Below are 16,420 nucleotides of genomic sequence, written 5' to 3' on the forward strand. Positions count from 1 at the left end.
AGGCTTATATTTAGTCTTCGTAGCGGAACAGTCGGCCTCCGTAGCGCAGTCGACGGCACACCGGGCTACGGTGCGGGGGCTCCGGGTTCGAATCCCGGGTAAGACATGGGTGTAATTTGTATTGTCTTAATAACAACCTTCAACGAACACTACCATTCCTCTATGACTCGGGGTGACTTCCAACTACAACATTAAGGGGGGGAGATTGTTGCACACTGGTGACTGTCCAAACTTGCCAGTGTGCCATCAATCTTTAAAAAAAAAAAAAAAAAAAAAAAAAAAGAACAGTAAAGTGCATGAATGCAAGTTTCGTGAACACCATCAGCTAACAAGATCAAATCCCAACGTCGGCTTACATTATTTTTTGTTTTTGTAATAAGTCCAACATGCCAAAAAAACAATTTTTTCCTCTAATTAAAATCGTCATATTATCGACCTATAAAAGAAAATTTAAGATTGGTACTTCAAATATGCTAGTAGGACTGCCCGATGCTGACACAAGATGGCATTGTAATCGCCTCGTCAAGCGTCAATAAAACACAAGAATAAACAACCAAAATATAAGCCCACAACACGTTGTTATATTTTAGTTTGACGTCACCATAGTGCGACGTCCAGAAAATGTTTTATTAATATTTCGTTTCATGGTCCACAGACCCCCAAACCCATCGTCACATCAAACGTTTATTTAAAAAAATCACAATTTCGTGGTCACGAGAACTGTAGAAATGTTTCCCAAATCACTTCCAAACTTAAAGTCTAGTCGTGGAAAATATCGGTCGAATTCGCTAATAGGTAATATTCTATCAAAAAAAAACTTAATATAAACAATACCACATCCATTTTATAACTCGTAGGAATAATGCATAAAAAATATTTTGTCTGAATAAGTTTTTGATACGTCAACCATAACTGCAAGGGGTTAAAAATCATAACTCCCTTAGTAGATATAGCCTACTATCAAATTGTTTTTTATTATTATAATTTTTACCTAAAACATTTTTTGATACAAAACTTTAACATTACTGCAAGGGGTTGAAATAACAAGAGTAGAAAAACAAAATGGAATTAATTTTTTTAGTATATTTACCTTCATTTCCATTATAATTGACTGTAAAACGCCTAGATTGTATTTAAACAGTTTTATTAACGTAAAAAAAATGGCTTTTAAATTAGTTAAAACTATTTTAGTAACAAAATTTGTAGTAATTCATTAAAAACAATATTAATATTACCTTAAATCTTTGTCCAAAAAAATAAAACGATCTTACTTCGAAAACTATCCACTCCTGTAGGTTGTAACGAAAGAGATATTAATGTCGCTCTAGTTCATCTTTCTAATTTCCTGGAATACAAGTTACAAATCATATATTCTTTAACGTAATACTAAAATGTTAAGAAAATATTTTCACATCATATCGTGTTACGTTCGTTAGTTAACACAGTAAAGGCCTAATGTTAGAAACTTGTAATACTGAGATCTACCACGTGTCTTTAAATTCTTCAGTTTTTTTTTATTTCTAAAAAAAAAAGATAAAGGGGAAAAAATGTTTTTCACATTCCCGCAAATTACAACACGACTGATTTACAATATTATTTAAAAAACATTATCCTTGTATCTCAGTTAAAGCTAAATGTTTACGTCACACGTTGTGTGCGCTCCAGCTCACAGGTGACAGACAGGCCGAGGAGTTGGGTTCGAGTCTCGGCTACGCCACGTGAGAGAGACGTGTTAGCAACCACTGCCGCCTATCAACTAACATCATGTTAATAAATGCTTTTTTTTACAACTTACTATACCTACATGCCCAACACGTTACAACGCATTACAATGGAAACATGTTTCAATTTAAAAAAAATATAAAAACCAATAAACGTATCCTAAATAGTTTAAGACTGAATGATATCAATGTGGTGGCATATAGCAGCGCAATTACTATAATCTCTCTGTCTCTGTAGGCAGCAAGAAAGTCGAAATAAGACATGTAAAATGCATTTATATGGGAAGGAGGACAGTATTCCATGTTTTAAATGTTCTTGCTCTTTGGTACACAGGAGAGTAGCGAGATGGTTATCATATACAGAAACAAGATAGTCGGAAGTGCAACGTTCAGGAATGAGAAAGAGAGGACCGTGAACATTTTTTATTTAAAAAATTTATTTGAATTGAATTAGAATCGTGAAATTTGTAAAGATATATCCACTATTATCATGTATATTATAGCTATTATAAACAAATTAATTCATTCTTAAAAAATTCAATGGCAGAGAAAGAGGAAAGGGGCTAAATCATAGTTGACTTTAAAATAAAATAACTCATTAACTTATAATAAAAACTTGAAAGCCGTTTGGCGTTATTATTTTCTTATCACGATTTATAGTTTATAAGACCTGGTAATCAATGATCGTTTGGGTTTGAAAAAAAAAATCATAACAAATACGTCAAATATACACTAGGATTGATTAACATTATTTGGCTACAATTATTAAATCTTAGTCCGTTGTCTGATCTTTATTTATGTGACGGCTTTAAAACGATGGCATATTGTTAAAATCATGTAATATTTTATGGATTACCTACTTTATTATTTTTACCTATAACTAAAAAATAAGGAAAATTGTATAATTTTAAACAGTAAAATAAAATATTTTGGGCAAAACTCCACCCCCGGGAGAAACCTCCCAGCATGGCTCCCGCAGAGGGAACACTAAGAAAGTGCTCCCCCTGCGGAAGCCATCTTAGCAGATTTTTTGTTTCCACCCACCGTCTCTTTGGTAGCCTGACTTGTTACAAGGGATTGTATTCCTACCAGAGAAAATGCCACCATTCTCTCTGGGCAATCCGCCTTGGAGGAGCCGGGGCGCGAACCCGGGTCCTACAAGTCACAAGGCAGGCGCTCTACCCCAGAGCCAGAGTGGTAGAGCGGCGATGGACGGTCTTCTTAAGGCTAACAGGTCGTTATCAGCACGCGTTTAATGCAGTCTCATTTACACGTGCTTACTTTCGGCAGCTGTCATAGACGTATGTGGGTGTTTGAAGGTAGTTATGGTTTTTTTTTACCTTCACTAATACATCAAGATTAATAATTAAAACCTATTAGGTACAAAATATGTAATGTATTTTTTTTTAACGGTTGTTATTTCCACACACTGCAGTAATGGTTGGTTGAAAAAATTAACTTTAGAATATAGTTAGAAAGTTAAAAATGAATAAGAACGGATTTAATACTTTATATGGTACAATTTTTTATCTAATTTTTTTCATTCCAACTCCTGGAAGCAACGGTTTTGTCAAACAAAAATTTGTTCCTGACTAAAATATTAGATAATAATTATAAGGTTTACAAAATATTTAACGGTTTTAACAGTGTGCTGATTAAGCGAATGTTAATTTTTTTTTGTCCTCCAAAACGTTATTTTTTTCAACTCTTGCAGTAATATTTGGTTCGTATTATATTATAAATGTGAGTGAATATTCGCAAGAGACGTGTAAACATATAACCTCTGTGTTGCAAATAAACGTATAATACGAAAATAGTACACGAAATTTAACGTTTAATTTTTTTAACTACATAATGCTAACGTGGTAAATGAATTATTCTCTTCTAAAATATGTAACGCCTCTCGTGCCTCAAAATTAAATTAATTAAAAAGAGCCTTGGAAACTTGCTGGGTAAGAATAATAAGAAAAATAAAGTTATTGACCAGAGGGGGCACGAGGTTGAGAACAAGACAATTTGGAACTCCCTGCACACAGGCAACTTGGGAGCTGGTGGATTGTTTAAGGGAAGAAGGTATATCATAAATAAATTAACACTACACAAGTAGCTTGGTCAATAGGTTCCCTGTTTTATTTAAAAATGTAAATAATGAATTCTGTTTTCCATTTGATTTGGCATTTGTAAGTTTCCCAATTAATGATATTAACAATATATTTAAGTTTTTCGAGAATGGGCCGGCCCGATATTATTATAACAACACATACTCAACTTTAACAACAAACAATCACATAAAAAAAAATTTATAAGTATCACACCAAAATTTGATTCGTCCAATGATTACATCGATAATAGGTTTTATTCATTCTACATGTTCTTGAGGAAAGCACTGTTCGCTGGTAGGCTATTCATTCGATTTATGTAGTTCGTAGCTATAAAGGGGGGGATGTTGATTTTACATTACCACCCGGGCCTTCAAAAGATAACGTCGGGTCGCGGAAACATCTCTTCTAACGTGACCCGCAGTGGAGGTGCAGGACCACGAGCTGGGAGCAATTTGTCTCTCCAGCACTTCGACCATGTCTGAAACCCAAGTCAAATTCAAAACGAATTAGACCTGCTTCCAGACAGTCATACACCGTCGGCGCAAAAGGCCAACAAACGGGAATGTGGGGGAAAAGGCCGGATTACTCACCAAACAGGGCGTAGAGTTCGGAGTTCACTAGGTGTCTCGCACCGACATCAGGATGCCGCGGACCGAGAAGTCGCGGATGCGCGAACGAAACCAAAAATTTAAAAAAAAAATACAAAAAATACTAAAACTTTAAAATTAGAGACATGACTTGAACTAATTACTACTACTGACCGACTACTGAACAAATGGGATCACATCCCTTAGAGCAACTGACTACATCTCTTCTGCACACGAATTCGCAATTCCCGCGAAAAGCCTCCTAGCACAGAGGACGCCGAGAAGACGTGGTCAGTAGCTGAGGTCAGAGGACTGAGTGCCGCAATGGCGGACAAAGCTCCTAATTAAATCGGGCGGTGAGGCCCTAGGTCAAAGGAGGGGGAAGGTTCGGTTCTAGGCCGAAAATTTCCGAAGGTGCCCGAGTGGTGGTATGCACGACTTCAGTAGTTCGCGCCTAAGAGCGACTGCTGCGGTCTCTACCGGCAGGTACAGGAAGCAACAAACAATCGACTTCTACAGGTCGAGAGGAAGAAGCATATGGCCATAAGGCGTAGCGGCGCTGCGCTCTGGCGGTGTAAAGGGGAACTAACGGAGGCGGTGAACTGACTCGCCGCCAGGTGTCACGAGCGTAGTCTCAGCTCGCTGGCCACCATGGGTGAAGTTGCTTTTTTCTGCCGCTAGGTGTCGCGGAGGTCTCTTTAGGACCAGGGAGAAGGTCCTTGAAATAGGCCATCGTCTTGGCTAAGTTCATGTCAGGTCACTGCTCCTGGATTTCTCAGAACTAAGGGGGAGGGGGGGAAACAAAAGGCGCAACGAAGCTGGGAACAACCGTCCACGGGATACCCGTTCGTGACAAGACTTACTACTCTCAGCAGGTCTCTAAGAAGTAGCAGCCTGCAGCCCAGAAGCTGCTCTATGCAGTTTTGGTCATGAAGAGAAATAATATTACAAACTCGGGACGTGACTGCAGGCGAGAGAAATTTTAAGCTGGTTGCCAGCCAAGTATTAGATCTGCAAAATATCAGATACGTCTCTGGGAAAGGTGCTTCAGACTACTGGCACAAAGTTTAAACACGAGGCGTACACCGGCCTAACGAAAAGTAAATCGCCCCCTTGTAACCAAATAAAATTAGAAAAATAAAATTTCCAAAATTAATTTAAAATTATAGTAAAAATTAAAAAGGTGTCGAAATGCCTAATTTCCGGCACAAATACCAATATTTTGGTTAAAAATTTAAATACATATATACAATAAAAAAACTATGTAACTGTAATTGTGTGTAAAACGGCAAGTGTGGCTTCCTACAGAATACGGGTCTCAGAAGCCTGCTATCTTACAGCGTTACACGATCATCAAATCAGTGATAAGTGCAACTATATACAGGTTTATTACTATAATACTGCACGACTTGTTAAAATTCACTTAACAGTTAAAAAACATTTCTGTACATGCTAGAAAAAATACTTCTAAGGCATTACCAAAACAGTTTATAACAAATACCATAACAATAAGTAGGCCAGTATGTTTTTTTGTTTAAACGTTTGAAATAATTTTGTAAATACTTCCTACAAACAAATTTAACTTTACTGAGCATATTTCAACATTATTATTAGATTATATTAAAAAAGAAAAAAAATGTTCCCGTGGCGAGATTCGAACACGCCCCTCAAGGTTAACAAGCGCAATCTTTACCTCAACTCTACATAAAATTGTAAACATGTTTGACTACATGCTATTCATGTGTGCAAAAAATCAAAAATGATTGTGAAAAAAAAAATACAACACAAAAGGAATTAATTACTTTCAGGCAAGAGTCTTACCCCTAGAGCCTAAATAGTATACAAATGGGCATCCGAGGACAGTCTTCAGGCTGTGGACTAGGATGGGGTCAATGACCGATTACCATGACGTCACGGCGGCCATATTGGATGACCTTCAGCCCGGCGACCATCTTAGATCCACCATTTTGAATTCCGCTATTTTGTTTTATCAAACTATCTGCCATTTGAAATTCATACTAATAGTTTTCTACAACATTCCTCCATCCTGGAATCGAATGCCCCACCCCCTAATGTTTCAGGTAACAGTTAAACTAACATGGCGGCAGTGCACTCTAGCAGACGAAAATAGGATGGAGTCCTCCAGCTGTCGAAAACAATATGGCGGACATGACATAATACTAGCTGACGATATATACCTTGACATTAGTGGTGGGAGATCAGTCTGCTGGCGGCTTCTGTGGAGGAAGGATCTGATGGTATTTTTAATTTTATTTTTTCCCTCTTTAAAGATGGCGGCCATAACGAAGATTGCAACGTTCTATAATACAAGATGGCGACCATAATGCATATTGCAACAATGTCTTACACATCCAAGATGGCGGGCATAACGAAAGGTGCAATGTTTATAGAATCCAAGATGGCAACAGTAAAAATATGTGAAATGGTGTTATTAAATAAATGTTTATTTAAATCTGTGTTATGGTAGGAAAATCCTACCTAACGAGAATTCCCCAAAAAGCAGGACAACTGCAATACACGGGAGGCTAAGAGGTTGCATAACTCCTAGGCCCCAGGAAACCCGAGACTCACAGGCGACCGAGCCCTTAGCTACAACGCAGTGAGCGCTGATTGGCTCTAGATGATGTCACGTCAAGTCTGTGCTGATTGGCACTTGATGATATCACTCTGGGTTCGCCGGGTATAAATACGGGTTTCTTAGCAAGCAGCAAGCAGGAGTTAGTCATGGCGCCAATCGCAGCCATGGCTGGCCAATCCCCGAACAAGCACACGATGCATGCTCCCTTGTCTGCATGGCATAAACCCAGCATGAATAGGCGTAAAGGCTTCGGCCTGGGACGCACCTAGAGTCTTCCCTAACCCAGACCCTCCCAAACAAAATACACTTAGTTTTAGTTAGGTTAGGAAAAAAAAAAAATCGCAGCAAGCAGAAGGTGCCTGGCTGCCAGCCAGAGGCTTCGGCTTACAACACCGCTCCGAAGAAGACAACTGATCGTCACACTGCCGCCATCGCCCACGACGCCCGGAACTTCGCTGCCGACTTAGAAAAATCCGCACCCGGGGCAGAAGGGAATCGCTGCTCCGCCACGAGAGACAGACACCAACCGGACTCTGCCTGTGGCAGCCGCACCGTCATCTCCAGAGTCTATCACCTCCATCAGCAGCCGAGGTGGGACTTAGCCGAATTTCAACAAGCAGTAAGTGGAACTTTAACTTTTCACACTGGACCGGGACTTAGCCGCAGACGACATAATAAGAAGAAACGGACTTAACCTCAGACGCCACGACTCGTCAGGAGCGAGTAGGAACTCGCTCGGCGAGTAATTTTGTGAAAAGCTGCTAGTGAAATTTGAAGTCCTCAGGGATGGGCGAATACCCCCTGAATGAAAATAGTGATTAGGGGCACTCGCTCAGCGAGTAGCGAAGGAGCGAGTCGGCGCAACGAGAGTGCAAGTCGACATCTACATCGTCCGCATACGGCAAAGAGGGGTTTATAGGCAGCGTTGGCGAACTTACCCGTAATTGACTTTGTACGTAGAGTTGTAAATTGATAGAGACAGGACTGAGACGCCGGTTAACCGGAAATAGAAAGACAACGAGTTGGCCACACCTCAATAGTGTGTAGGCGAAAGCGCCACTAGGGATTTGACTTAAATGTTGAATATAATATAAATGGAAGGCGGACCCAAACTCGTGGCGTTGGTCTAAATCAAGTGTATGTTCTAAATTGTGTGTCGGATAAAGATTGTGTGTAATTGAGTAAAGTTAAGTATAGTTTGCACTTTGGAAATATCAGTAAATTAATTCAAAGAATATAGAATACATGAATTACATTGTTTGTTGCTATTACTAACATAATCGCTAGATATCAGGGTTATTATTTGCTGTTATTACGAGATTATTGCATCAAATTAAAAGTGTGTAATTTGTGTTCACAGAGATCGTCAGCCATTTGCTGTTAACCTGTTTCAGCTATTGAAGCAAACTGTGACGTATCGGTACCAAGTTTGCATGTTTGTCGTGTGCTATATCATAACCAATAAAAGTGTCTTGTACACAAAACTGTTTAAGTTTCTTCGCAAGATAAAAACCCACCCTATCTCCCTTGGCAACTCTGTTCGAGTTGCTGTAGGAGATAACATCTGATCACTAATTTTTTTAAAATTTAAATTTTTTTCAGAATTTCTAGTATAAAAATTACGGATTTTCAAGGTGGTGCCCGTAACGAAAATTGCAACATTAGGGAGTGGGGCATTCAATTCCATGATGGCGAAAAGTACTAGAATACAAAATGGCCGCTGGTCATCCAAGATGAAATTAATATTATTGCATTGGCATTACTTAAATACAAAGTATAAATTTAAAAAATAATAAATCCACATGAATATAAAAATACACTTCCCCAATGAACTAATTTATTATGTAATCAATCCATGTTTGACTATGACTTTTCCAAACAAAAATAAGAAGTATCTATACCACGTTCGGAATGTGCGCCTGATGCCAGGCCTTCGAGGGGGCACCGGTTCAGTTTCAAAAATCTTTTCATTGCATGAGTTAACCATGAGAGTAGGATAGAAATAATTGAAAACCTACAAGTTATGAAATACACCTAGGTAACATTTACAGCCTTTAGATTTTTTTCTTAGTTGTAGGGTTTGAAAACCGCTTGTCCCAGGGCCATGGCTTCTTTTGACTGCCACAGGACTTGCACAAAGTCCCGCAGAGCCACCAGCCCTGTGACGTCCTTCAAGAAGTTGAGAGCTTGCAGGATGAACCACATTGCCGCTGACGGAAACCCGAAGCAGTCTCATGGTTAACAGTCTACTCACGCATGTGCCCAGTCACATATTCAGTGCAAAGCTGTACCAATACTACCACACAGCATGCATTTAGGTTATCTGTTAAATTAATCCTGTATTTTCGTATTTGAGTGGCTGTTAGGTTATTGTAGAAACAATACGCTGCCGGCCGTAAATGCGAGGAAATATTTACATCCACAATAATTTTCCAAGTCGGATACTTGGTGTGCCACATTCTTAAAATATTTCTTAGTGAAAATATAAAATACAAAACCAAGAAGGTATGTATGGCTGAGCCTTAAGGGTGTGTATGCCCGGGCACACACGCGGTGCGCAGAGCTTCAGGAAAAACAACCCAATTTAAAACTACTCAAGATATCTGAGTGGAGTCTGCTTATGAAAAGCATTTTAAAATTTACTGAGGGCCAAAAAGTACTTTTGATTTCGAATTAAGTGTTTAAACTGTATTTTTTTGAAGAGTTAAAATGGCTTATAACACATTTTCAGAGTAATTTTTAGGCGAAAAAAAAAAACGGTACAGATTCTTGGAAGCACTTAATGGCCTTGCATTACATCTTTATCTTCATTTCTTTTCCATATTATGTTACGGTCACCGCTCAAATTTCACAGTTTTCCTGTGGCGACGAGAAGACTGCGCGCCAGTCCAGAGCCATGCACTTAGACTAGAGGCGATACTGCGCTAGAGGCACCAGCGAGCATCACGCTTATCATCCCGCCTCACCGACACACGTACACACCCTGACCAGACGGCCCCCTTAAAGTGGTAATTAACATTCAAGGAGCAGCCTTACCTCCTGCTGACAGCTATGCAGACGCACACGGATATGGCGACAGTGCAGACGATGCCCGAGAGCACTGGTATGATGATGTTCAAGTGGGAGTAGATGAACGTCTGCTGCTCCGACATGTTGGGCACAACGTACGGCATCACGGTTTCTGGAACAGAGGGATGCCTCGTGAAAGAATTGCTATGCTCCTGAGTTACTTACGGCGTGATTCATAACCATATCAGGGGTGTTTACGAGTCAGCAACCAAAACCATACAAAAATGCCAACTAAATAATATGTCCTATAGTCCAGAGTGTTCTAAAAGAAAATCTGGAAAAACTACAGAACAGTAACTGTGATTTAGCCGAGGGGGAAGGGAAAGGGGTTGTCTGTGTAGTCTGGACCCCGGATTAAAAATCTGAAACGCAAAGACATAAGAAAATTACAGCAACTTTACAACTTAAGGTTACACAGTTTATTTTAGGAGGATTATTGTAATTCATAGTGGGATATAATATGATGCACTTCCTCCCAATTATAGCCGGACGTGCGGCATAAACTGTATTTTCAAGTAGTCTATACCTGTATTTAATGCTGATTTGCACATGTTTTACTGTAAGCATTCTTTCATTCTTTCATATCTTTCATAGAAATTTCACATTGTAATTCACGCATTTAATAACGTTAATATATATGTATATATATATGACTTGTTTTAACTAAACCATTAAACTGACTTAATAACAAATTATCATGAAAAATAATTAAAACTAAAATATGATATGTTCAGTTTTATTTTCTGAAGCAAAATTTTTACTTATATTTTTATGTGTAAACCTTGGAGTTCTAAAAGTTTACTGTGTATTCTCATAGATTTTAGTGTGACATTATTTTTTAATAATTGATTATTAACAAAAATTAATCATAAAAAATTATATCATGGTTTTATTGAACCCCCTCCACTAAATCCTGGCTACGGCCATGATGGTAATCCTTTTAAAATGTGAGCTGTCATTACGTAGAGTAGCTTAATATGCTTGCAGTTATTCCTTGTAAATTACACTGTATAAATGCAGTCTCTTATGCTGCCGAAGGATTTGAAACTAGAGTTCTCTGTTCAATTATTCCAACAGGAACATTTAAAATGAGGCTGCACCGGATACATAAAACCATACATAGTCTCTTTCAAGAGACTGCAACTCATCCCAGTCTACTAGAAAACAGATCAATCTGCGAGACTATTTCACAAAGTTCACAGATTGTTCTGCTTATGTGCTAACAGATCTAAAGGGTTGACTCATGACTTATTGTTGATGAAAACGTTCTCCAGGTAAGAACTGAGCACAAATCTTTATTTTCTGTTTGTTATTAACAACAAAACTCATTGTTTTATATTTCACTGTAAAGTTACATCCACTTGAAATTATTTAGAACATATTGCAGGCAATTGTCCAATTTTTTGTTTGAAATACATAGAGCCAAGATTATGGTGTTATAAAAATGCCAATTTCATCATTTTAAAAAAAAAAAATCAATTTTGTCTTAATGTTAGGGTTGCCAACCGTCCCGTATTGTACGGGATTTCCCGTATTCTGTGACTAAAAGAATTATCCCGTATGTAGGCAGGACAGGACGTGATATTTCCCATATCTTGTTTAAAGTTCAATTCACACACCCGCATTAAATTGAAAAAGTATTTTCCCCTCCTGCGCCGCACCACCTGTTATATGTATTGCGACATTGCGAGGCTCCGTTTACTCCGCAGTTCACTGGCCACCAAATAGTTCATGTTGACGTCGACAGGTGGCAAATTGTTGCCAAGTTAAGTTTTTTTGTGAAACATTGCTTTTTGTGTCTTGCATTTTGTATACTATATACCCGAGATGACATTTAATTTAAAGTTGGGTTTGTTTGGTGAAATGAAAAATGAGAAAATATATGTTAGGCATACATTTATTAAAATATATTTTTTTAAGTTGCTTGTTATGGTGTCCCTAGGGGTGGTTCTAATCTAAGGGGGGCGGGGGAAAGGCTAAGCGGGTTTAGCAAACCTCCCCTTCCCACACTTTTTTCCTGATCACATTTTGCATTGGAGAGAGTTGAAGTTAGTTTACCAATGTTCAATCACATATGAGATATCTGGAAATTGTATACTTTGTTAACTAAAAATATCTTTATGTATTAAATTCATCACTCAAAAAAATTATTACACTAATACAAAAAAATTTAATATTTGAACCAAGGGCATAATTTATTTTCAGATACAAAAACTGCTAAAATAGCACCAATTTGCATCTAGAAATTCAAATTTTTCCGGGGGAGTACCCCCGGACACCCCGCTCTATTAGGTGGAGTTCAGTGTCCCTTATGCTCAGGGTGAAATAGTTGGTAACCCTACTTAATGTCACTAAATTAAAGACGCTTGTAATAAAACGTTCATCCAATATTACCTACATTGATTTCCTTCTTTGACAATTTGTGGGAAAACACTTAATATATGTACCTAAAACAATATTTATAGTAAAGATTTTATGGTTTTCCATTTTAACTAAGTTTGTATGAATAATTTAAGCATTTGTCATCATTGTTTTTATTTTAATAAATGTTGTACATATACATATGCTGCTAGTGTTGTGCACAAGTATATAAAATTACTAAAATTTATTTACATACCCAAGAAACTATTTTATTCAGAGCTGTAGCAAACCGTATGTATTCGGTACTGAGTAACGGGTGCGCCATCTAGTACCGAGAAACAAAATGTTACACACGGATGCATTTCATTACTCGCATTTATCGTAGTATGGGATTTATCATTAGAATGTTGTTTAAATTTTATTGTCAATAAATAATTTTCGACACCTATTTTTTTGCTTTTTCATTATAATCGACGCATAATGGATTGTGATGTTATTGTGATATAAAATAAGATCACGGTTAAAATTTTCAAAATAGTAAATCCATTGCAAATTAAGTAGATTACGTCAACAGTTCACTTGTAGTTGTACACTTTACCTATTAAATTGAATTAAATTTAGAATGACTTAAACACATGTCTGGTTCAAAATACGGAAAAGTGAAAAAATTCACCTTACGCAGTTTGGTATGTTATGTATAGGTATGTTTTCTACAAATTACGAACGTTGCAACGCCGCGACGTCATACTGTACGCGTATGCAAAAGACTCGATTCGTCGCTCTTACATAACATAGCATGTTATGAGGTACGTATCAAAAGTAACGAGTAACGTAACGATACGATAGTAACGAGTACTAATTGTTATAGTAACGAATACATATCGGTAAGCTTTTTTTCGTTACTTTTACACCTCTAATTTTATTGGAACATAACTAGCAGTTGGGAAATATATAAATAATTGATTGAATGGTTTGTATTTCTTTCTGGTGATAACATAGTTTCACCAGTGTAATTATTACAATAATATTCATACGTACAAAATTATATTAAAAAAAACTGATAACCTAGATACATATTTATTTACTTGTGTTTCTCTGTAGGCCTTTAGCCAGGTCTGTATTATTAGAAAGTGAATGTTTCTATTTACTGAATTGTTCGTTAAGTTCTTTAGTAAAAACACTTTTATTTTTGTCTTAACTTTTCTAATATACTTAGGAAAAATTGTACACAAGTACAAAAGTATAAAATTATTTTTCAAAAAAGCTTAAACTGAAGATTTATGAATTGAATTATTATTAAGGTGAATTAGTTGCATTTCAGAGTTATGCTGTGTGTTTTCTTCCACTTTGGGGTGTTAATTTTGGTTCGACATAAAGGGAAGGTACAGTAATGAAACTCGAAGATAGAGTTTTCTAATCCGTCACGTCCTCGGTTAAGGTGGCTAGCGTTCCTGCGAATGTGCGACGGAGACATGCTGCTACCCTCACCTCCCGCTTGCGTCCTGGTGGCGAACACAAACTCCTGCTGGCTGTAGCCGGCGTCGTTGTGGGCCGCGACCTTGAGGGCGTACCACGTGGCCGGCCTCAGGTCTGTGATCGTCAGCTCATCGCGGGCGGTGCTTCTGGGCAGGCGGGTCCAGTCGCCCGACCCCCACGGCCGGTACTCCAGCGCGAAGAACCGAATGGGGCAGCCCCCGTCCGGCCACGCCTCCAGGTACAGCGTGGCCGACGTCGAGTTCACCGCCAGGAAGTCCTCCTCCAGAGGGACTTTCGGAGCTGGAACAGACGTAGCCCCGTCACTTAAATCTCATAAAAACAGCATAAACACTACTTCAATTAGCTACTTCTTGCCTCTTACGTTAGGTCATCTCGTGCGGCAGTTCTGATATCGCTGTTGGGCTGGGTCCGAACGTGGAGGGGTAGAAGGGGAAGGAGAAGGGTAGGAAAGAGCTTTTTTTAAACCTCCTTTACCCATCAACTTCTAACAATATTCAGCAGCAAAATTGGAAATTAACCTTCAATGTTCGTAACCACTGTCGACCCTAGGTTAGAATCTGGAAGTACGTAAATCAAAAATAAAGCAATAAAGAAAAAAATATTTTGGTTGGAATGTGCCATTATTCTTGGACACTTTACAAATTATCCCAGAAGATGCATTCATGCATTACATACGAAAAGAAAACAATCACAGTGCCCCTCAAAATATATTTATCTTTCACGCGGGTAAGCAAGGTTATGTTGTTTCCATTCTCAAAAAATATTGTCTTCACGACTTGCATAAAGGCGCAAATATACTTTCAGTACAAAATACAGACTTTGAAATTTTTTTAACCTCTCATGGTTTTTTGTTCATAAAAAAATAACACATAAACTAACAAATTGCACATGGGTTACCTAACCCGTTTTCTGGCCAGGCTATATTTGAATAAAAATAATTTAATTAATTTTTTTTTAATCATCATTCCTCTCATTTGCTATTTCCAAAAATTTACAAATCAAATCAGCTTTACAAGACTTAAGTACAAAAAAAAATACATTTTACTCAAATTATCTATAAGTCTGTTAAAAAGTATTTTAAAAACATTCACTATTTTTATGTATGTAATCAGTTGGATCAACAAAACAATTTTCAAATTAAAAATGCATTGCCAAGTACTATTATTTTCTCTTTTTAATTCTACTGTATTTTTTTACTAATATTTCTTTGTCTTGGGAAATTGAAAAAAAAAAGTTTCATTGCTTGTTTTAATTTGGATTGAAAAATATTCTACATTTGTGAATACTACATTATTAGAGACCTGAAAAATTCGCGGGTTCATTCCGTGTTATGTTAAAATTCAAATAATTATACCTTAGTGCTGCTTCTGTCATTGGTTCACTATTAATCTGGAAGACTGAGGGCCAATTAGAGACCCTCACTCATAGAAGTGTCTAATCACAGGCCACCCAGTCGGAACGATTCACAAGTCAACAGCCAGTGAACAGTTGGCATTTGCCCGAGTGTGTAGAGGATATTGGAGTCTATCCTGGAGGTCACTGAATCCGCAAATTTTTCCGGTCCCTATACATTAGTATTAGTGGATACTAGGTTCGTGTGAAGGGGGAAGGCTACCTGCCCCTGTGGTGGCCGCCGAGACGACGGCGCTGGGTTTGCCGGTCCCCATGGCGTTGGCGGCGGACAGCGACAGCTGGTGGCTGGTCCCGCACCTGATGCCCTGGAGCGTGAACGCAGAGTAGTCGGCGTCGATGAGCAGGCTCTGCCAGTCCCCGCGCTCCTGCTTGTGTTTCAGGACGAAGCCTGGGGCCGCGAACACACACACACTCAACGAGCACTTGACTGCGTTTTACCTTTCAATATACACACTGTATAGAAGTCGCGAGTGGATAGGATTTACTCTACGGTTTTCAGGAGCGTATGATGGAGCAGCTCGGGAACTTCGCCGCTGCAGGGCGCTGCCGTAACGCCCTGTATTGTCTTAGGTTGTTATTTGCACGTTAGAGCGCAGCACTGTCGCCCGCTGTCATTCCCCCGCACCCCCCCACCCAACATTCACTGCAGCTCAAGGTCGTTCAACGGGAGGGGGAGGGGGTGTATGAAGAGTTCGACACTTGTCTGCTAGGGACCACCACAAGTCGATGCCCTAGAGATGGTGGCGATTGCAGCGGTGAATTAACCAACTACCTTAAATCGTATTAGAAATTTTAACCTGAGCTGGCGACTTCTATACAGTATAATATATTCAAAGGTTTTACTAACTTAAAACTATAACTACATATGTACTTTAAGACTAACATTCTTGGCAGTACCAAGTACGTACATAAATATACACACACACACACACACAAAAGAGAGTTGTCTAAAGAAGAGGGGAGGTCTCCCAACCAGATGGACATGTTTGAGTTTCAAAAGTTTCTTTTTTTTTTTTTTTTAATACACACATTTACCCTAGTAGAAGGACCAAATTACGTATAAGTCTATTG

General features: G+C 38.5%; 1 protein-coding gene across 1 annotated transcript in view; it reads right to left on the reverse strand.

The window, feature by feature from the left end:
* Positions 1-16,420, reverse strand: part of LOC134536128 (cell adhesion molecule Dscam2-like) — an 81,026-nt gene that overhangs the window by 34,738 nt on the left and 29,868 nt on the right. Inside the window, exons 15-17 of the mRNA XM_063375713.1 lie at positions 15,552-15,737; positions 13,928-14,215; positions 10,046-10,190 (exon numbers count right to left, since the gene is read on the reverse strand). Of these exons, the coding sequence (XP_063231783.1) occupies positions 10,046-10,190; positions 13,928-14,215; positions 15,552-15,737 (619 nt within the window). The remainder of the gene's footprint in view (positions 1-10,045; positions 10,191-13,927; positions 14,216-15,551; positions 15,738-16,420) is intronic.

The sequence above is a fragment of the Bacillus rossius genome, chromosome 10, assembly GCF_032445375.1.
Source record: "Bacillus rossius redtenbacheri isolate Brsri chromosome 10, Brsri_v3, whole genome shotgun sequence".
NCBI lineage: Eukaryota > Metazoa > Arthropoda > Insecta > Phasmatodea > Bacillidae > Bacillus > Bacillus rossius.